Source organism: Pieris rapae, chromosome 10 (assembly GCF_905147795.1).
Source record: "Pieris rapae chromosome 10, ilPieRapa1.1, whole genome shotgun sequence".
NCBI lineage: Eukaryota > Metazoa > Arthropoda > Insecta > Lepidoptera > Pieridae > Pieris > Pieris rapae.
Window position 1 is genome coordinate 4,078,638 of NC_059518.1, and position 22,677 is coordinate 4,101,314.

At 33.2% G+C, this 22,677-nt stretch overlaps 1 protein-coding gene and 1 long non-coding RNA gene across 2 annotated transcripts; one reads left to right on the plus strand and one right to left on the minus strand.

Moving 5' to 3' along the window:
* Nucleotides 1-478: 478 nt before the first annotated feature.
* Nucleotides 479-14,648, minus strand: LOC110994216 (protein Wnt-1). The gene is made up of 4 exons (XM_022260752.2): nt 14,542-14,648; nt 10,419-10,681; nt 2,779-3,077; nt 479-2,072 (listed from the first exon to the last, which is right to left on the minus strand). The coding sequence occupies exons 1-4, from the start codon at nt 14,631-14,633 to the stop codon at nt 1,545-1,547; spliced, it is 1,182 nt and encodes a 393-aa protein (XP_022116444.1). The 5' UTR covers nt 14,634-14,648; the 3' UTR covers nt 479-1,544.
* Nucleotides 14,649-14,652: 4 nt separating this feature from the next.
* LOC123689502 lies at nt 14,653-15,769 on the plus strand. Its single transcript, XR_006750462.1, has 2 exons — nt 14,653-14,786; nt 15,606-15,769. It is a non-coding gene; the product is annotated as an uncharacterized LOC123689502 (long non-coding RNA).
* The last annotated feature ends 6,908 nt before the right edge of the window (nt 15,770-22,677 follow it).

Sequence of the window (22,677 nt, forward strand, 5' to 3'; positions counted from 1 at the left end):
ATTCGTTCACGTATCAATTTTCAATTTATCATATAGACCTGAGATTCAGTTAAGTTCAGCTGATTTAAATACACTAATAATTACAATTAAAATGCTACATTCACATAAATAACTTAATAATAAGGTAAAATATTATTTACATGCACCTAAAATTAAACCTGTTAGCTGTCATTGGTCTGTCAAATATCGACCAATCATAAGCCGAGAATGATTTGTAGATTCGAAATTCTAATTTTAAAATATAGTTATCACATTCTGTTTTAAAACTAAGATTAAAAATAACGAACGAATGTTGCTAAAATGAGTTTCAGTCTTTTGACATAATTCATATCTGATGGAAACATTAAAATGTAATAAATACTTAAAAAAATTGAATTTCAGCTAAATTTAAATTTAACCTAATAATACAATATAATTATCACATCGTATCATTCACGAATATAAATTAGCAACAAACTGTTGACAGATCAAAAACCTATGTACACCTATTAAGTTATATAAATTATGAATACTTTATCGAAGGCAGTCTGTGGTCGTGTTAAAAGCTTTGCGCCTTTTCCTAATCAACAGTTTGTTAACTGAACTGACAGTCTGTCAAATGTCACTATTAGAATATCTAAACCACTAATGACCAATAAAATGCCGTCATTTGGTGTGTCAAACATTTGACAGGCTGATATAGCTGACATGCACTTTTAGAATGGAAACCCTTCAGAAAATGTAATATACATGCTTTAATAAATTAACTGTTTAAAATCTATAACTGTCCAACTCCGTTCTTTATCTTTGTATAGACGCTGCACGCACACAATATTATAATACTGATTATTTAATTCTTTTAATATTTAATTAAAATTCTCGGGAGCGTTTATCTCGTAATATGGGACACTTTTACGATGGTGCTACTTATTCACTGATAAGGGCGGCTTCACCTCTGAACACCCAAGAAGCCACTTTATGTTAATGCACTTAAGTCACAATCTCACTTAAATAAATCCACAATTAATATAAAATTATAATTACAAGATAATTTCGCTCCTGTCTTAAAACGGTTAACGCGATAAACTCGACACTAAATTATAAATTGAACGAAAATATGATTCGAAATTATTATTTATGTTGTACTAAAGTATAACATAGCATTAGGAATAAATTAAAAACTTAGAAATGATATTAAGAAATACCACTTAAAGTAGTCTTACAATTATTATCGATTAACAGATACTCAAGTCAAGCGCTCACCCTGTTAGGACACCAATAAGTCCAGTCCGAACATTGTAAATAGATGACAAAATTCAAAGATATAAATCGCACTAAACTGGTCTCATTAGTCTCTGAACGTCAGTGTAAATATACTAGATCACATTATTTGTTGAGAAAATCACTCGGATATTTTAATTTCATACCGGATAAATTAGAATTAATTCCGTTACAAACAGTTATTTACATAAGTCAAACGATCAGTCTCTGTACATAAAGTCTTATTCGAGTCACTGGCTGGAGGCACTAAGTGTTCATTTACATGTGACTCGTGATTAACGCACCTATAAACATGTGTGTACCACTTTTTCCGTGCGACACAATTTGCATTTCACTTCACAACACCAATGGAATGTACAATTGCACCGTTCCACTACGAACATGGTCTCAGTCCGGTAACCGCGGCCGCAGCACATGAGGTCGCAGCCGTCCACTCCGATACTAGTATCGTTGCAAGTACGCCCGTGGGTGCCGGGTATACCCAAACGTGGATTCTTTTCGCAGAAACCAGGCGACGATTCCAAGTAGACGAGGTCTTTGACTCCCGGTGATTTATGGTCGGGATTGTGCGGGCGCAGTTGGAATCTGTATCGATCCCTGCGAGGCACCCTGTGTGGGGCTGCGTCGTTTCGTTGCACTGGCGTTTCGAGGTCCGTGTTAGACACCATCACTCGCGATGCCCCGTCGAAGCGGTCTTTCAATGAGTCGCCGACCGAACGGAAACTTGGTAGCCGCATCCAACAGGTCTTAACCGTGCAAGAGCCTGACATACCATGGCACTTGCATTCCTGCCGCATCTCCGTTTGCACGTGCTGTGGGAAAAACAATAATGTTAATGTCAAAATACATCATTACAAACAAAAAAAGGCCTATTCGAATATCATCAATCCGTTCGATAAGCGGCAATGGTGATCGATGATCCTAAAAGCTCACTTCATCGATCGAATCATAAGATCGAGCAAATTGTTACAAATCGAAAGAAGGTGGGCCGATCGTCACAACGCGTGGACAGATCATAAATCATATTCTTGGGACATTCATCATTCTTAGAATGTAGATAAATGACGCGAGGATGGAGACAGCAAATATTTTCCTATCTCATAGCGCACGCTCCGGAACATGGCCTGAGCTCTTTGTTTCTTTCACATGTAGATAAATATAGCATATACGTATAAGTGTTAAATATTTGTAGGAATGTGGTAAATATTCATCAGGCGGACACCCAGTGCGTCCATTGTGACGGGAATTAGATGTTAATGATACTTTGGGAGCTCGAGGCGCCTGTCCCTTGATGTTTAGGCAGGAATGAATAGTGGGTATGCAAATGTCGGTGTAATGTGGGAGGGGGCAACCCAAGCGCAACGAATGGGTGCCTGGCGCATTCGCCGCGCGATGGACTGGCTGGCCGACGCATAATTACAACCTATGTGACATGTCAAGTAGCTGACGAATGATTGTACGACCTCTCGAGACGTCGATGAGTGTTTATATCAAGTGCGAAATGACGGGATTACTCACCATTCTCCCAGCCTCGTTGTTATGTAGATTCATTTTCTCTCTTAAAGTTTTGCCTCTCTCGCCGGTGTCAACAAATTCCCTGCTGAACTTGAAACCATAGCCAATGTTATCACTGCATCCCCCCCATTTCCAGACGCGAACGTTGGCGGCGGCAGCAGCTCTTGAACGGTGGGGTGCACGGTCGACGTGCGAATAATCACACGTGCAGGATTCTATGGAACCTTCGGCGCATGCGCGTGATACTGCATGTGTTACACCAGCGCTGGTGATTGCGTAAATAAACGCTGTTTCTCGACACCCTGCAAAAAAAATATATATTGTAATGTTTTTAAAATGTAATAAAAAAGTTTTCAATACAAACATATTTACTTGAAATTCTTAAGTAGCCAAAATAACAAATTGCCAAAATCCTGCGAAGGCAGGTAGCGACTTTTTGCCGTGATATTATTTTTGAATAAACATTTTATAATATTTCACATAGACATGTTTGGTATTTATAATTAATTCATCCCACAACAGAGGGTCCCATATTTTAATCAAATTTTATTACGCTCGAGGTGAAGGAACAAAAAATCTTCATCACATTAATATGTTTGGTATTATATGAAAATATTTGGATGCGTAATCAAATGCAGTGGGTAGGGCATCAGACCCCAAAAATCACTTAATTGGCATTACGTAAAATAATAATTATGTTTCTACATTAAGACCATTTAATCCTAAGCATAGTAATTTAAGCACGCTATAACTTTGTATGTTATGTTGACACTCAAATAACTTAACCAATATATTGGCGCGTAAGGGTATAGGAAATCATTAAAACAATTTTTTAGTTTAGTCATAATTTGTTTGATAGCAGAAGTATCTTTTAGTAAAGCTAGTACAAATTTATAAAAACTAAAAGCCACGATCAATAAATAATTATGACATTACAATACAATCCGATACATTCATCTCATAAATCGATATCTCAAATCGAACTATAAATAATTAATGGCTCAGCATTAGAATCAAATACTCATAAAATACAATTAAAGAAAGAGTATCGTCGATCGAAAATAAAAGGCCGTACCTACCCGCCGGATTATAAATTTGATCATTACAATCGAATGGCGCGTATCGAATCTCGAACATCGATACTACTTAATCGATTATAGACAAAACATTTTAATCGAATCGCTTTAACTCAACGTTTTAATGTACATGATGACATTTGCATAAATTATTTAACTGTAAAAAATAACGAAAAAAAATAATGAAAATTATGAAACAAACATTTAAACATTAATTCAGATCTGCCAAAAAAAACACATAAATTATTGTATTTTAGTTAACATTATTATAATTATATATTAATGCGTACGTTAAAATATTTACTTAAGAATTCCTGAATTTATTCGCAATCAAGATTGCATTAAGATGATTTTAAAAGGCAGTAAACTGTTAGTGAATTAAACCTCCAACTGCGCAAGCGTCGAAATAATATTTCACCGTTTTTATTATTGAAGGATGTCTATTAAAAACCAATTGCATTCCTTTTAATCAATAAGATTCTTATCGTGTTTGGAGCACAAATAAACTGATCATTGCCCGTGACTTTACTTTTGAATTAGAAGAGACAATAAATCTATAATTATCCTTTAAATTATATCTTATATGTAATAGATTAGTACTAGTAATTTGCGCAACACAGTTATGTACTTAATGCCCGATTAGTTGACAACTTATTTAAGGAAGCATAGCAAAATACATATGTAATTTCCCATTCGAAGTATGGTTAACTTATTTACATATTACTAAATGGCTTAATTAGCCATCTTAATTGAATGAATCTAGGTACGACTGTGCTTTTTACATATCTATAATTAACAGACGAAGTCGCGGATAACACTTATTTATACATACACATTACCATTAACTAGTGTGACTGATAAAACTACTTTAACTAAAGTAGTAAAATACTTAATAATTATACAAAAATAATAAACATTCAGTGATTAAGCGATTAAAATACTTGATAATCAAGCGATATCTATGCCACATTAATATTTCTGATGCTAAATTGATAACTTCTCTGGGTGGGCTTCCAGCCAACTGGCTTATATCCTTACGGTCACAACCTCGATTTAACTAAAGCAACATCTCAACTGCTAAGCTAAACGCGATTTTATGCAAGCCATTTATTTAGTGGTCAGGCGTTCGTGGCACATAAAATCACTGCTATAAAAGACGTATCTCGTTATTTATAATATTATGTGGAACGGAGCATCGTTATTAAGGGCTCAATAAGCAAATGGAATCATTTTTTTATTGAGTTGTCATCGTACATGGATATAAATTACGGCCTGGACGCAACGGTGGTACATTTTTGTTCTTATTTTAAACGAAACAGAAACGCATTTTATCAATTTTTATTCAGCAATTACTTGGGATGTTGGAGCTGGAATTTTAATGTCAATTCCGCCATCACTGTCAATGTCAATGTTTTGAAGGAGAATTTCCTTGAAAATAAATCCAATTTAAAAGATTCAATAGTGAAATGTAAACTAGGAAATTTCCGTGTAATAAAGTTTGTTAACGTTACAGAAATAGCTGGAAATAACCAAAGTGTGAGAATTGAATTTATATCTGCTTTGTAGTTGGAAAGTGAATTAAAAATTTCCGTTTTTAATACTATAGGAAAAAATACGGTGACAAGATGCCAGACGAGATCGATAGCCGAATATAAAAGCGATTAACACACGGATATTCGTATGAGTCAGTGTCGGAGGTCCGTCGACGGGGCGCCTCCACCAGGTGGGCCACCACGTGGTACTTGTCTCCAACACATCTGCCACAGCTGTCCACCCGCTGAGATTTGTATTCGCTACTCTTACTATATAACGGAAAACAGGAACCGGAATATTCTAATTATTCCTAAGATGATTCACTACCTCGTTTGACAACTCGACTCTTTGTCTACACGCGAATTATTTATTAAACTATAAATAATTCAATTTATATCGCTGGCATCCCATCGATATCTCGGGAGAATAAAGCGGATTGTCGCATTGCAAATAAATCGCGACGTAGAAAAATTATGACAGATGTAATAAGGCTCTGTTCGAAGGAACACATTTGTCACGGCATTAAATAAATTCATTCTAAAGTCTTAATTAACTGCCCAAACATCCATAATCTGACACCGTAACTGCTAATACAAACAAAGATTAGTCAAGTTTTATAATTGATTCGGGCACTTCAAATGTCAACCATTCACAGACATTCTAGCCACATCGAGCACGATTAAATAAGAACAGACGAGTATTGCGAATCTATAAAAGTAAATTATTATTATAACTGATAATAAAGTGCTGTCTGTTGATTATCTGCGCGGATAATAAATGGTCCCGATGGCAGTTTACATCGGACGATAATGCGTCCCCGGGATTGACGGTTAATGCCAGACACACAGGATTTATAAAAGTCAAAAAATCGTAAATCCACTTGAACGAGGGCGCTAAATAAAACTTAATCACCATTGACATCTTGATGAACACCTGGCCTAACAAAACGGACCATTAAATAATTCGAAATTAATGTACTAATTAAATATATTTCGTCGCATAAAGCCATCACGGTGAAGTGTTTCTTGAAAAGATTAATTTGAGGGATTGACTTATGACGGTTCGCGCGTCGCACCTCTCGTACGTTATTATTTATTGCGAGTGGCATTATTCAAATTTGATGAGCCGTAATTACTCAAAACAACCATAAATCACTGCGTTTTATAATACGATGTTTTGCCGGTTTAGAAATCGTTCTATCAGAGAAGGGCAATGAAGTCATTCATTTGTGTCTTTTTTCTTTTACGACCACATTATGCCACTATTTTATTGCATTATAAGCTACTATATTATGAGGTTTGTGTTTTAAGGAGCTCAAATTATCTTCGATACTTGTTCTTTTGTATTAAATCGTTTTCAATTTAAATGGCGTGAATTTTGGCTGCAATTTGAGGAATAGCTTCAATGTGTAATAAAGAGCAATAATTCATTTTCGTTCTGCTATCTGAGGGTGATTATTTCTTGACAACAGCTCACCGGAGGCATCTCGGCGACAATTCAGAACTCGAGGCCGGTAATATATCACTCATTGTGAGTGGCACAATGCAGTAAACGCTACCACTCGCTACCAGTCCACTCCTCGCCATTCACACGACGAACAAAGACGTTTGTTTTGAAACTATAGAAAAACTACCGAAAATAATTTGATTTAAAACTATTCGTAATGGGAGATCAAGATTTATAATCAGTGTAATAATTTTAAATAAACTTTTTTTGCATTGAGCGCATACATGAGCCCGACATTAAGCTGATCGTAATATTGAAAACAATACAAAACACAAAACCCCAAAACGCTTATCTAATTGAGCATTAAATATTTCGTCGGGGGAATTTTATATCCGTTTTATTTTCGGTTAAGATTGTTTTATACGTTTTATCCGCCCACGGCGATGGAATCTTCGACTCGGGGCATACATATGAAACCTTCAAAACAGGAAATATTTGGAAAGGTCGTTTTATTGGCCGAGTTACCTGCTATTAGGAGCAGCGATAGGTGTAAACGTGGCTTCCGTAGAGCGTGTACGATTATAGTCGCATCGCTAAACTACGCCACAGGAGGCCACGCCGCGGGGTCCCAGACCCATATATTTTTCTATTCTTGGGTCAACAATGACCCGTCGTATAAAAGCTCGACTATTGTACCGTTGTCATCATTTGTGTTAATACGATCCTTGAGGTTTACACCACAAAGAGATGAAGATGTCGCGTCAACTCATCAATGGCGTGTCGACATGTATATTAGTAATCATTCGTGTTCCATCTGGGGGGCCTTTGTCCGACCCAACTGTAATTATAACAGGGAGACCCTATTCAGAAATCTAGTTGTAGCGATTCAAAAACGCATAATTACGATTGTTTTATGACAAGCGTTGTATGCTCCCGCCGCTATCAGCTGCGTTTTTATGGATATTTCTTAAATGAATGTAATTGCAATGTATTTAAAAGTATATCGCGAGATATTTGCGGCAGTTCATAATATAATCCACGTGATCACTCGGCGGCCGCCCTGGCTGCTTTTAATAAAGTAATATGCTCTAAATGCACACGCATATAACATAAATTTTGTAGCAGCTCTTGCTCTTTTTATAGAATTAAATTATCATGACGGTGGTCCGTATACTCTGCTTTATCTTGTTTTAATTTAGAAAAAATATTCCTATCTGTTATTTGAAGTATATTTTAATATTAAAGTCTACGTTCTCGATATGGTTTAATCCTAGATTCCGATTTATGATTGACAGAAGTATTCAATTCTGGTATCCGTCGCTTGGGCCAATAAAAAAAGACTATCTCACTGAGTAATTGCTGGTTTCGTATTAATGAATTTTATCGCGTTAATTGGTTCTGTCTCAGAAATTTACATTATTCTACTTACATAAATAAGATGGAGCTAATCGCTTTGGGACCAAAATTATTCTTTTTGATTTACCTGTTCATTCACGCACTAACAGGTATATTCTTGCCTCCGGCTAAACTCGACTAGTTTTTTTTCAATCAATATAATATTAATGTTATGTAAACACATAAATCTATCTATTTGTAACTAATAATATTTTCAATGGTGACTGTTTTTATGTCTAATGCGGAATTAAATTAATAATTTATTAAGTTCCAAAGAGCAATCATCTGTTTAGTATCGGCAACAATATACTTTATCTCTAATTCCAGAAAGCTTTTAGTGTAGCCACAGATGACCTGTCTCGACCGCTGGACCGTTTTCAAAGTGCAAGTTAATAGAAACAATATCATACAGAAAGCGTTTGCGCATTTAATTAACAGAAGTAAAAGGGTCAATAACCGTAGCTCTCCCAGATTTCTTAGACCAATCCCGATATCGTCCCGAATTGAAAATGAGATCGAATTAGACCGAGATACGGGAGCGAAAGCTCTTAATTTTGTAGATAACCCACTTTATGCGGCCTGAACTCCGATCTATCTGAGAAACGCTTTTTTGTTAAATGCATTTCTGATCCATTTCTAAAACGTTACGTTCATTCAACTTTTGTTTGTTTTGGTTTTAAATAACATTAGATTCGGATAAAAAACTAAGAATCAGATTGGATTTACAATACTCGCTGTTTTTTTGCTATAAGCCAATAATGCTTGTACAGACCAGATGTTCGCAGTTCGCAGGCTTATAATAAGGCGTATCGCGTACAAAGCATCGAAATCGGACACCGGAGATAGGGCAGTTCTGATTCAAGCTACAAAATAACTCTTGCGTTTCCCTTCAAATACGTCGAGTAATTTAGCCCTTATTCCAATACAAATAAAGTTTTTACTTTCCAACTTTGACAAAACAAGTTTACCTTTATAACATTTTAATTTTCGTAAGTGCACCTTTTATGAATTTAATCTCGCCTTTTTATTATTACGTACCCATTACAACATTATTCATATACAAAATAAGACATACATACATTTACTGGTAAATTATGGAGTCTGTGATTTAGTGAGTGACCAATGAATTTAGTAGCATAACCGGTATTTTTATGGTAATGGATATTTGCTGATTTGAATCTATCGATAAAATCTCGTCTAGTCAGATCGAAAGACTATTAAATTATACGAATAGTTAGGTACAGTTATATAAATACAGCCTAGGGAATTAGCTCGTATCAAAATAAATCAGAGGGCATAATGAAAAAGGGACTTCGAACGGGATTTGGGATGTCACATGCTCATGTAATTGATCCAGGATGTTTTATCTTGATGAGTCTTTTATATCTGCCACCGATGGGCTACCCTCCCGGTGAATAGCGATAGCATCTTTAAAAAGGGTTGCCAAGTGAAGATATCACTTAATTTGTAGCCACTCTTTGTAACCGGGATTAGAGTCTTTTTGTTAAGGCTTTTTAACAAATTCTGCATTAAAAGATTTGATCATGTTTTTTAAGGATTTCACTTGAAGCTTTGTGGACATTTATCGTTTTACATTATTCGAGTGTTTTGTTTCTTTTGTTGAGACAAACGAATTACGCGTGTTCTTATATTCGCTATTTATGTTTCTTTGTTCAGTTTTTATTTAATATTGGCAAAGGATAATCGGGGTCCGGACATTAACTTGTCAGTCTTTATCAGAATTTATAACTAATTAAGTCCATAATAAACAATTTATGTAACAAAAATTTTATGTTTATTAAAGCAGTCTGCACTGCAGTAGGTAGGCAAAGGGGTTTCGGAGACTTTATAATCATGTAAAATATGGTTGAATTTTATAAGTACATTTTAAATGTTTTAATATCGATGTTATATAAATTTAATAATGTGTTAAAGTCTTTTCTATGTTTTGGAATAATTTTAACTGTATCAAATAATTTAACTTTACAGTCTAGTTTAGATTTTGGACTTTAAAATATCTAAGAAGTTTAAGATATTAATTTTGAAACTTGTAAATGACAACTAAATATTATATTAAAAAAATAGCCTATTTCTTTGAGTGCCTTCTATGAATAAAGTAGTATCGATTTAGCCATTTCCGTCGTAAAGCACGAATTTCAAAATGAATGTTTTATAAATAATATGAATCCTTACCTCTATCTACAATTTTGCCGAATAGATTCTTCCCTCTCAAGAAATTTCTGGTGGAGCAGTTCCACCTTCTGTACTTAAACTGGTGTTGGCATTCCGTTACCGCCATATTTGCTCCTTTAGCAACTGCTGCTAGAACCCCAGGGTTTTCTCTTGCTAGTCTTCTTTGCTTCCGTCTCAGCGTCGCGTGGACCGCTGGGTCCATATAAAGAACCCCAGGCGATAATGGTGATAGATTATTTGGTTCCCCTGCTTTAGCTATGCCCCTAGAACAAAATAAAACCTAATTAACTTCTAAGGTGTAGAGAGATATATTATCATAATCGTTAAACCTATCTTGTGGTAGACATGATATACAGCCAACGCTGTTTTAAAAACCTATTTTCGTAACCTTTGTTACTTCACGTATAATCTGTGAAAGTAACAGGTAGTAAAACAGTAGATCGTCCGTTATCACGTGAGACAATGCAAAAACTATTGCTTAAAAAAAAACTTAAAAAGAACGCCACTCAGGGCAATGGGTGCACAGAATGAAATGCTCGTTTTCCAAGACGACAAACAATTGACGACCGAACTGTCAATCTGCAGACGTTTAGACAAATATTTGCGTCGCGCATTAATCTTCAAGGGCCGGGGCAAACACATCCACATCTCGAGCACATCAGCTCAACGTGTTGACTCTGCATTTCCCCGACTCACTTCATATGTATACACGCGAAACATTTTAAATAGAATCCAACTCGCCACCCACGCTCAACCTCTTAGACTACACGTTATACACATTACCCGTTACATATCTAGGTCTGTATGTATTAAATATTACATAATGAAGGTTTATCTCAGAAAAACAAGTGAACTCGGATATCACTATGCTCCATTATTTACTTTTCTTTGTAGTCGAGTGTTGCGTAAATATGGACTGGTTCTTGGATTATTCCTTCAAGAATTTGTTGACGGGCGGCTTGGTTCGGTTTGAATGTTCGAACTTAACAATATATCTATTTATTGAACAAAAATTCAATTGACGAATTTGGAATATATTCAATGTTATATCTAGAATCGCCTCTGACTTAAAAGTTAATCTTACTGTACATTTAACGTGTCTAGTTATAACAAAATAAATTCTCAACTGACAAACTCAAAATTCAACCAATACAAGTTTGACCTCAAAACGAAAACTATGAGAACGCTAGCTATTGACATAACTAAAAACAAAGTATATTTGTCTGCCCGTGCGTAAAGTCCTTTACACTTGTCACTTTGGTAGGAAATCAAATAAAACAGATGAGATACTCAGGAAAAAATCGTGAATACCTTTCACGAGCAAACTCAATGTTTGGACAGAGATAAAGACTGTGTGAATGTGTCAAAATAACAAATATTTACTTGAGTTCTGGTCGTTTGGATAATTAAAGTTTCTCTTAAATTTCACTGCTATAGCTGTTAATTACTTCAATATGATTCAATTTGAACGGTGAACGGACTGACCGAATTTGATTAACTAGTTTTTTAGCTTTCTACTAAAATACACGTTAAAGAGGTTATTTATTAGACAAATTAATTGATGAATGTGGGTGTACTTGTAATTGGTAACACGGCTAACATTTTTCTAAATAGTAGAATGGATAATATATTTTTGCAACAACTGTAGAAAAGATATAATTAGTTAATAAATTTCCTATAGGTACTGGTAATAACGTCGAAAATGATACAGTTTAGTATCAGTATAACTATAATTTATTTGTATCATTTTCGACGGTAATACAGTCAGATTTTACATATTTTTAAAATTTATATTATATTTATTATTGACCAAAACACGATAAAATTGAAATGGAGAAGGATTAATCGTTGTGAAATTTATTGTGGCAGTGAGTTTTGATTTAGTAAATACATTAGAATAATTCAAATGTTTTTCAGACTTATTATAACGGGCTTCTTCCAATAAAAAACTAGCTTCTCACCGTCTATAGGTTTGTATTATAAACTATTCAATGGATTTCAATGTGAATCCTATAAAGGATTTTACAAATTTTTGTTTAAAATCGACAAAGTCGTGTGAAAAGCTTATTTCGTATAAAAATTAAAAGTGTACAGACTGCCTCTAAAATGTCTGTTGGCAAATGGAGACACGCTGTTTGAATACAAATTAAGATTTCATTTTGTAATTTGTTACCATGTTAGGCGTCAAAATATTGAGCCGTCCACTTTATAATGACCTGTCACCAGCCTCCTATGATTCATGGATATCAAAACTGCTTCCAATAAAAGAGGTCTTCTTAATATGGCTGTGTTCAAAATAATTATGACGACGCGAATTTTTATTGTAATATAATATTACGTACGTGTAATGTTTTATAATACACATTTTAATGTTTTTATTTTAATATTCAATATATAAAAATGTTTTTAAATTTACCATTGATTTAATTATTTGAAGTAAAACAACGATGAATATCTATGATTAAAAACTATGTTAAACAGTTAAACTGAACTTAAGAATTTCTGAGATAATATAAAAATAATTATATTTGTTTGTTTGCACAAGGAACACGAGCCACTGTTTGTTAATAGTGTCATAGTGATAAATGATAAGTTTAACACAGATTTAAAAATGTAACAGAACTCGCAACGTATTCAGTAAAAAACTATTCATTATTATACATTAAAAATTTATTTGCTTTCGTTTGAAAAAATTAAAATCAATCTACAGATATCCAGGTTGTCATGCTTCTAAGCCTTGTTATTAAGTCATCCAGAAATATTTTAGTAAGTATAGTTACATAATATTACGGTAATTTAAATGGTTATCTACCGCGTAATTAATCCCTACTTTACTAGATTAGTTAATTGTTACAAAGAAATACCGTCGGTTGATGTTAGCAATTTACCGGCGCACGCGCTGCGACGGCTTCATCAAACTATTGATGTCATTTAAATAAATTGAAATAAGCCGGCGGAGAAATCTATAGTCATCATAATAAGAATTTGTTTGGTGAAACAATTGTTGATCGATGAAGTTTTTAATGTATGTTTGATATGACAAATATTATTATTTGTAAGAAAAGAAAGAGCTGGTACGCGGTATGGTAGTGTAATTAGTACAAAACATTAAAATAAATTAACAATCATTACTTATGTTTTCAATTCAATAAGTTAAAAACCATTGTCCTTTTGAACTAAAAATATATGTATATATACTAATACACAATCTTTACAAAAATATACTGTATATGAGTTATAGAAATATTTAAGATAATATTATTTTGTTATTATTGGCATTTTTCATTATATTATTTAGTTAATACACATTATATAAATTATATTTTTAACTACTGTAAATTAAACAAATCAAATATTACAATGAAGATATTATTATTATTATGCAAGTCTTTTCCAGTAAATTCTTTAGTCTATGGAAAGGATTAAGTGTTACATAACAGGAGCCAAGTGATAGTGTATTCAAATAAATGTCTACTCCTGTCTGTCATGGAGACACGCATCACTCAGCTACAATCCTTTCACTTTTAATTTTAAGTTCTTATTTATTTCTTATGAAACAGCCGTACAAAAGTCAATAATTTGTGTACTAAAAGGTTTTTATATCTTAAGTTTTAAGTCTAACAACTATTTTCATTAATAAGACTGCTAAATCTATCAAAACAACAAGTAATGATGTGCATTACTTGTTGTTTTCATCCTACCGACTACTTTGAACGAAACAATCAAATTAAATTTATATTAGCATATTTAACAACGTTCGCGGTGTAATTAAAATCAATTAAACTTTCAACGCTAACAAACATGTAATTTATTGATTAGTATCAATCATTTAGCATCTGTATAACTGGTTAATTTATTAACTATGTAAAGTTTACTACGCATTTATCTTACTCGGTTTTGATACAAGTTCGAATTGTAAAATTTATGCAAATTCAGTTTATACGGATTAATGCCTATTAATCTGATTTAGCATATTCTTAACATATTAACCTAACCACAGTTCGAAAAAATTGGATATATGATATGTCCTAATTTCATAGAATCTTGACCTACATTTGAATTTCGAATAAAAACAAAACTTGACAACGTTACACATGTCAACGTCAGGCCAAACGTCACTTACCACCACATGCTGCCGCGTCCTCTGCGCGGCTTGCTGCCGGCACATTCGCACCGCAAACACAGAAAAAGCACTAACAGGCACAAACACTTCATCGTAATGGGCGGACCGGTCACATGCGCGCTGCGGCTCGAAACATAACTATCTGACGAGTTGACTGTCCGGCAGACCCAAGGCGGAGCTATGGTGGGAGGACTTACCTGGATTACCGCCCGACATTTTTTTGACGGGTCATTGAGTTATGCAAGGTTAGATAATGTATTGTTACATCGGTATGGATAATGGATTTAATTTACTAATGAGTTTTAATATTGTTGTCGGTACCTTAATTAGATTAAAATTTGCTAATGATTAAAGTGAAGCGGTACCTACTTTGTAGTTTTAATTTGTTTGTTGTATTTTTCATATTTTTGTTCTCAATACATATAATAAGTGTATTTGAAGTTAAATAATTTTTTTTATTTAGAAAATATGCAAGGACAGTGTTTTTGTTACATACAAAACAAATTCTTCAAGGCCTGAATAATATAATATTTTTAGGACTTTTTTTTTTTACATGTATAGAGAAGCTTAGGTATGCTTATTAAGTATATGCTTATAGAAGCATTATTATTTAATTTGATGATTAATATTTTTTTTAAATTAGTGCGGGCTCAATTTGTACATTTCTACTGCCACTAGGTAGATACCTAATAACCTTAAAATGTAATAATTAAAATATATTATTAAAAGGAGTCCGAGGTAGCTGCCAGCTCTTCGGTCTCTTATGAATTAGTATACATATTATTAGGTATTAGTTACATTACATATTTAATTGATACGTATTGATAAAGTAATTTTATAACGTTTAATCAAGAATAATATGAAATTAAAGTTTTTCTAATTAATTAGTATTATTTTAACAATAATTTAGAACAAAAGACAAAGCTTTAAATAAAAATTAATCATCAAATTTCATTGAACATAAAATACCATGAGGATTTTTTTTAACAATGTTTGTAAATCAATATTCAATCACAATTGTATAAAAGAAAATTGTTCAAAAGATATCATTCATAAATTGGCAGATTACTTGCAATGTGCAATGCAACGCGGGCGGCATGATCGTGCGCCGGTGGGTGGGGCGGCGCGAACCAATCACAGAGCAGAACGAGAATTGAAGTGCGCACGAGTGGCACTACACGTGCTCAGGGCGAACGACGCGTTCCTTATTCGAAATTGCAAGAAATTTAACTAGTTAAACAATTTAATACAAAATAAAGATTTATAGAAAATAACGTTGTTTTATATTAAAATGCCTTTACAAGAATATTTGATAGTGAATTAATTTTTCATACGATACGCACTTAAAAGAAGGACAGCCTGTAAAGATCTGTCATATATCCATACAAATGTCTTCTTATATTACCCAAACTCAAAATATCTTTATTCATATGGGTAAACATGTACACTTATGAACGTCAAAAAAAACAAATTAAATTTACATTTACAACCAGTTCGCAAGTCAAGGGCGTAGAGTGGGTAAGAAGAACTGGCAAGAAACTTTCCGCTACTCTTTTCAATCGCCAAGTTCTTAATACAAATTGTTTGAACTGGAGCAAATCAATCCCAAGCATTAGGATCATTTAAGTATTCCTCACATTTATACCTTAAGTATACCTGTTACCTTAAGTATATCACATGTTAAATTATAAATAGATATTTGATACACAGTGCGTTATCGCGACTGTCTAGTTGCGTTTATCGCAAGGAAAAGACATCAACGCGTTACATTGTTGCAACAATATTTAAACGTATTGTGTTACATGACCATATTATGAAGATTCTAATATAAATGAAAAACGGAATTTGTTTTGCCTTCTTGAATTATCCGCTTAATCGGTTCTAAATGAGTTCAGCAAGAAGATATTGATTTCGTGTAGCCACCGTGCAAAGGCTTTACTGTATCGCTAACCATTGCCGATTTGTCGTATAATATTTTAGAAAAACCCAAGTGTGAGTTAGAATTTATTCTGCTACAGGTTGACTTTAAGGAAAGCATCATCAGCGTTTGTTTTGTAGTGTTTATAGTACATACCACTTACGGACATAACATGACACACACTATCACAGAACACACCCAAATTGGGTATAAATTTTTTGTAAATCTATTTTAATTGAGTTTTTCTTTCCTTTGTTTAAAGTGTTCGGCTATATTGTTTCTATACTTTTAGTTTTATATTATTTGATATAGCTGTAGAGGTAAGAAATAAATAAAGGCTCAGCAGTGGATTAAGTTGACTTAATTCTATAATTTCACATTGATAAAAAATATACATAGAATATGGTAAAATAAAACTATTTTTCACTGTCTTTTTAATTCTTTGATATTATTGTCCTAAAAATATATTGTAAAAAAAATGGCGCTACGACTTTTTGAGGTGTCGGCCTCAGATTAATGTATCTGTTTCATGATCATTTGTAAATCTAATAGGCTATTAGGTGATTAGCCTCCTGTGGGTGACGTACACCGCCGACTTTTTGAGTCTTAGGCAACCCGGTTTCCTCACGATGTTTCCTTCACCGTTCGATGGAATGTTAAATGCACACATAGAAAGAAAGTCCATTTGTGCACAGCCGACGATCAAACTACGCATCTATTATCTGCATTTATTAAATAAAACTTGGCTTAATATACTCTATACAAATAATAGACTCGGAGTTTCTATCAAATTCTTTAGACACAAAAACTTGCTTGTCGCGTGCTATAACCATGTGTTGCGCATGTGATTTTTGTGAGTTAATTGACAATTCGTGTTACACACAGATGTTCGATCACCCTAAGTATTGAAAATATTTTACATCTAGGGTATTTTAAAATACGTTAAACAGAAGTTTATTATTTTTGAAGTCTATTATTTTTTTATTTCACAGAATAATTTGTAACCACTGTAGTTTGTATAAATTATATCAGTCTCGCAATGGCGACAAATGCAAAGTAGTTTTTCAATATATTTCCGTTTATAAGCCGCGGTAGCAAATACATCAACGTTCTCTCACCACGTATACCTACATCGTTTGCCCTCGATCTACAGAGCCGAACTTGCGTTATCGACCCTGTCCTTTATTACGGTTCATGTATTTAACGTTTAAATAAGAGAACAGCAAAAAGTTCGTAAATTTAAGCTTTTGTAGAGCCGTTACTGACGTAAATATAAAACAAAATAACATAAGATTGTTTTGTCTATATTTTTAAATTCCTTTCATTTCCAATACAATAGTCAACATTAATATTTTTTTTTCATACTTATTATCGTTACTTCCTTCAGTATTATTGATTGAATCCACTTCTCGGATAAATACCTACTGTTTTGTCGGGAGCCACTGAAACCATCATTACCAGCTAATGCTTCTATATCTTCTAATTACGCTTTTCAAACTTAGATATAAAAATACCTTAAAACCTTATAACCATGAAATAAATGAAGTTTGAAAAATGTGTTTTTTAAATATGAATCTAATATTTACGAACTTTGTATATTTTTAAATCCACAAAATTCTATTCAAATATGCCGACGCAATTTTTAATGTTAACATTTGAACTAAACATTACTTTATGTTACACACTCTGAGAGCTAAGGTCACTTGACACTTAAAGAAACAATAACTTGTCAGATTACTTCTGTGAAATTATCATGACAGCTTATTATACAAAGAACTATAAATTACTTAACAGAAGGAAACAGTAGAAAATAATTTACAACGAAATAATTAACGCACTTTGTTCGTAATTCACCATGACATACCTCTTCTTACGCTGTACCCATCTGGTAGCTCGTTTAGCAATATGGCCTCTATTACAAGGAACAAACAGCATATTTTTATTTATCTGATCTTGTTTTTCAAAAGTTTGATAATAAATTTTTATTTAAATTAGCAGATAAAGCTTGCTTTATTTTATTAAATAAAATAAAGCAAGGTTTCACGTGACATATGAACGATTTTACGTTGGTATTGTGAAAGTGAAAGTTAGGGCCCTTTTGATAAATTCTTGAGCACTTTATAACATTTAATTACATAATAATTAAAAATAAGCATAATATAATAAATAGCATATATAATAATAAAATAAGCTCATAATAGCTTAAAACCAGAATCTTTTCATTCAAAACTATATTCTACATATATGTACGATACGATTAGTATTGGTATCTTATAAATATTGGTGGCTATTAAAATATAACATATGCTAATCCTTATCAAAAAAATCACGCAGTGTGTTATCCTCTTCCTTTGAGAGTTAAACCAGTATAGTTTTAGCAAATAGAGTATTTAGACCACATAAAAACATCTTTACTGAAATCAATAACTTAAAGTCACAAACAATTGAGAAAAACAAACATCCTACCGCCAAAAACTAAGTGATTCATGCAACTTTCTCATCATCCTTATCTCCAAGTACAAATATTGGAACATCTAAGACAATGAGCAGGAACTTAGTTTGATAACATTGAAACGTCGCAAACGCCCTTACCACATCCATTTAAAAATCAAACTAAATTCAATAGACATAAAGTTAAAATTATATTGGGCATTAAAACTGGTACAGCATAGAGTTTAGCTTCGTTCATTGTATGTTTATTACTCGAAGTAAATAATTTTTATCATAATAAAAACATATTTACAGGCGGTTGCCTGGTCAAAGCGGTGGTCGCCTCCCAGAGCGATTAATTTGAAAAAGGGTTTTATTGCGATGACAACTGTATTAGTAGCTCCTCATTTTTCTTTAGGAATTGTTAAGGCAACGCTAAATTCGACACTGGCTAATGATTTATCTATGACAGTGCAAGTATTAAAATGAACTGTCATCTTTTTAATTCTTTTGTTATTTCATGCTTTAGCGTTTTCTTATTGTAATAAAAACCTACTGGTATTACTATTATAACTATATCGACACGATTTCGATAGTGGGACAGGAAAATATATCAAATCCAGCATTGATTGAGTGCTTGGTTTAGCACAACCATTTTTTCAAAGGCCGGAAACGCACTCGCATGGCTTTTTTTTATTATTTTATCAAAACATGGACAAACATTTACAATAACATCAAAAAATCGCCAAACTGTATAACAGTCTGTTTTTGGCTATGTGAATGAGCCTCCTGCCTGTTTGGCTTGTTTGCTTTGTTTTAAAAATAAATTAAATATGAAAGTTTTTGGCTATTTTAATTGCGTATATGGCGCTAACAAACAGCTAATATATAAAAAGCTTGTCCTTTCCAACCGATAAAATCGACCTTGGCTATCATTTTTACTAATAGCATTTTAATCACGGCTTAGTCAACGGCAAAAACGCTCGTAAAAAATGGTCTTTGAATGGACTTTAATAAGTCTAGACGGGTGTACGTCAAATTAATCCTCTCAAATTAAAACTGTATTGAATTGATTACAAAGTTTTCGTATCATATGTTTTTTGTTTGTTCGACCTCCCGTATGCTGAACCTTTAAAAGCCTTTAACACGAATAAACATTTTACTTAAATATAATATAGTATTATTGGGACAGGTGATGATAGAATCCTCTTTATTCGTATGAAAATGATGACTTTTCATGCGAAGGAATGGATTTCTGTATCCGTGCCGTGTCGTTATTTTAAAACCGCGGCACAGAAACAGAAACATAAATTTAAAAAAATACACTAGCTAGTTAATATTTAAAAAAAACTAACAGTTCCTAAAGCAAAGAAGCAAGAAGTTTTAGCGTAGAATGATGAGAATTATAGAATGTATGTAGAACAATATGTACGTCTTTTATGAATAATCAAACACACATACAAGCCACGGTTTAAAAAAGCAGACGTCCAAATTAACAATAATAGTTATAAAAAATTCTGCTATTCAAAATAATATCTATCAAAATCTATTTGTAAATATTCGACTTTTTAGCACTTAAAATTTAATACCGGAAGCTGTCTAAGTGTCGAAATTTGTCATTTTGACAGTGCGACCCTATACATATTTTGTTTTACAAGTGGTTTATTTATAGACAAATTCGTAAGTAGTTTCGTTTCACACACAGCTACTTACTCGGTACAACATTTTTGAAGTATTATAATATATATAATTATTATTAATATATTTTTAGCATAGAACATCTGATATAACCTTAAACTCATAATGATTAGAAAAAAATGAAGTCGATGATTACGAAACCAATAGATAGATTTAAGGCCAAAACCTGACTATTATCTGCATAGTTCATAACACTTACCCATTGATAACTTGACTTAAAGTCCTAGGGCATCTAACGTAGAAAAGCAGCATGATCAACCCCGGGCAACTCTATTCTCTTCCTCTCTCTCTCTCGCCGTAATAAACCTGTCACTCTATTAATCCATAGAATTTGACCTCAATGTTTTGCCTGTTTTAACCTTTTTTATATAGGATGCTGTCAAACTTTATAGAGAGAAACTATATTTAAGATTTATTTTTACCCAGATTTCACAATCCAGGGATCATCAACCGGAAACTTACCTACTCCAAGCCAGCACAGTCTAATTAATTTGATAAAACAGTCATAATAATTATGTTATAGCTATAATTGCCGGAAAAGCCTGACAAAACTTATCATATAATTAAGATAGCGACTCAACTATAATTTATAGCCCCATATGCTTAAAATGTTGCCCGATCGAAATAGATAAATTTTGTAAATATTTTGTCAACAAAACGTTTTATTGCCCACACGACGTCTTTATGGGCGATCTTATTAAGTAATTATAATAAATGTAGTTTATTATCTTTTGATACACTTTTAAATTAGTGTTTTGTGTTTATAAACGTTTGTCGTATATTAAGAGTTAAAATAATATTTTCTTCATGTGTTGAAGATTACAAAGAACATAGAGAATATATAATAATATGGGTCTAGTACCCTTACTAAACAGTGGCGCTACAACCTCTTTAGGTCTTGGCCTCAGATTTCTGAATCTATTTCATGATCATTTTTAAATCTAATAGGCAAGTAGGTGATCAGCCTCCAGTGCCTGACACACGCCGTCGACTTTTTGGGTCTAAGACATGTCGGTTTCTCACGATGTTTTCCTTCACCCTTCGAGCAATTCTTAAATGCGCACATAGAAAGAAACTCCATTGGTGTATAGTTGACGACATGTGACACTTATCCAAAAGACTCCTGAAACACGAAGAAATGTGTCTGCATCATGCCAAGTTTGTAATACTTCTTGTAAGAGAATCTTATTAACTACAATAATAAATTATATAAACTAAAAATTGTGTTTCTTTAAATGATATAGCCCATTACGTCCGCGCAAGTCGACATGTCTGCGGTCAGAACAAGACCTCAATATGAAAATGCCACCCAACGATAAAAACGGTTGCGGTATTTCCGTTTACCTAAATTCATTGCGCAGGAGTCATTAAACCCTAAACCCGATATTTTAGCATAAATTAAGATTTTATCTCTCAAACAAAATTAGGTAGGCATTAGTTGTTAATGTTTCAGCATAAAGTCAATTAGGATAATTGTTTGAACATAATTATTATTGGAATTAATTTTTTTTATCAACAAACATAATTTTCAGTTTCAAAACAAAGATAAGTCGACGGCAAATTAAGAGTTAAGAGAAACCTTTTCGTATACAAAAAATTCATGTTGAATATTGGAATGAAATGTTTTTTTTTTAATACAACATCTTGAGAACACTGGTAGGTATGTCTGTCATACTTTTTATATTTACGTTTAGAAGAGATCCTCTCGCCAAGATCAGGGATAAGGCAGACAACCATGGAGGTTTTACGAACTTACTTTTAGTTCACAGAAAAGTTCTAGGTGCGACCTGAAGCTCTTTAATACATTGTCTAGCTTCAGTTATCCCTGTGTTCATTTGTTATTATTATTATTATGTAAATTAACACACTGGCAGCTTAATAAACTGATGCGTATGTTGAGATTTGGAGAAACAATCCAATCTATTTTTAAAATAGTTCAATGATTGACATTTTCTGGAAGCCTATTCCAGTAGTTGTTGCACTATATAGCTCAGAGCAGTGGACTTTCCAGGAAAAGGAGTAATGCCTTTATATAGCGGTATAAAAAATGAAACAGCCCTTAAATTGTGTCCACTAAGCACCTCTACTAC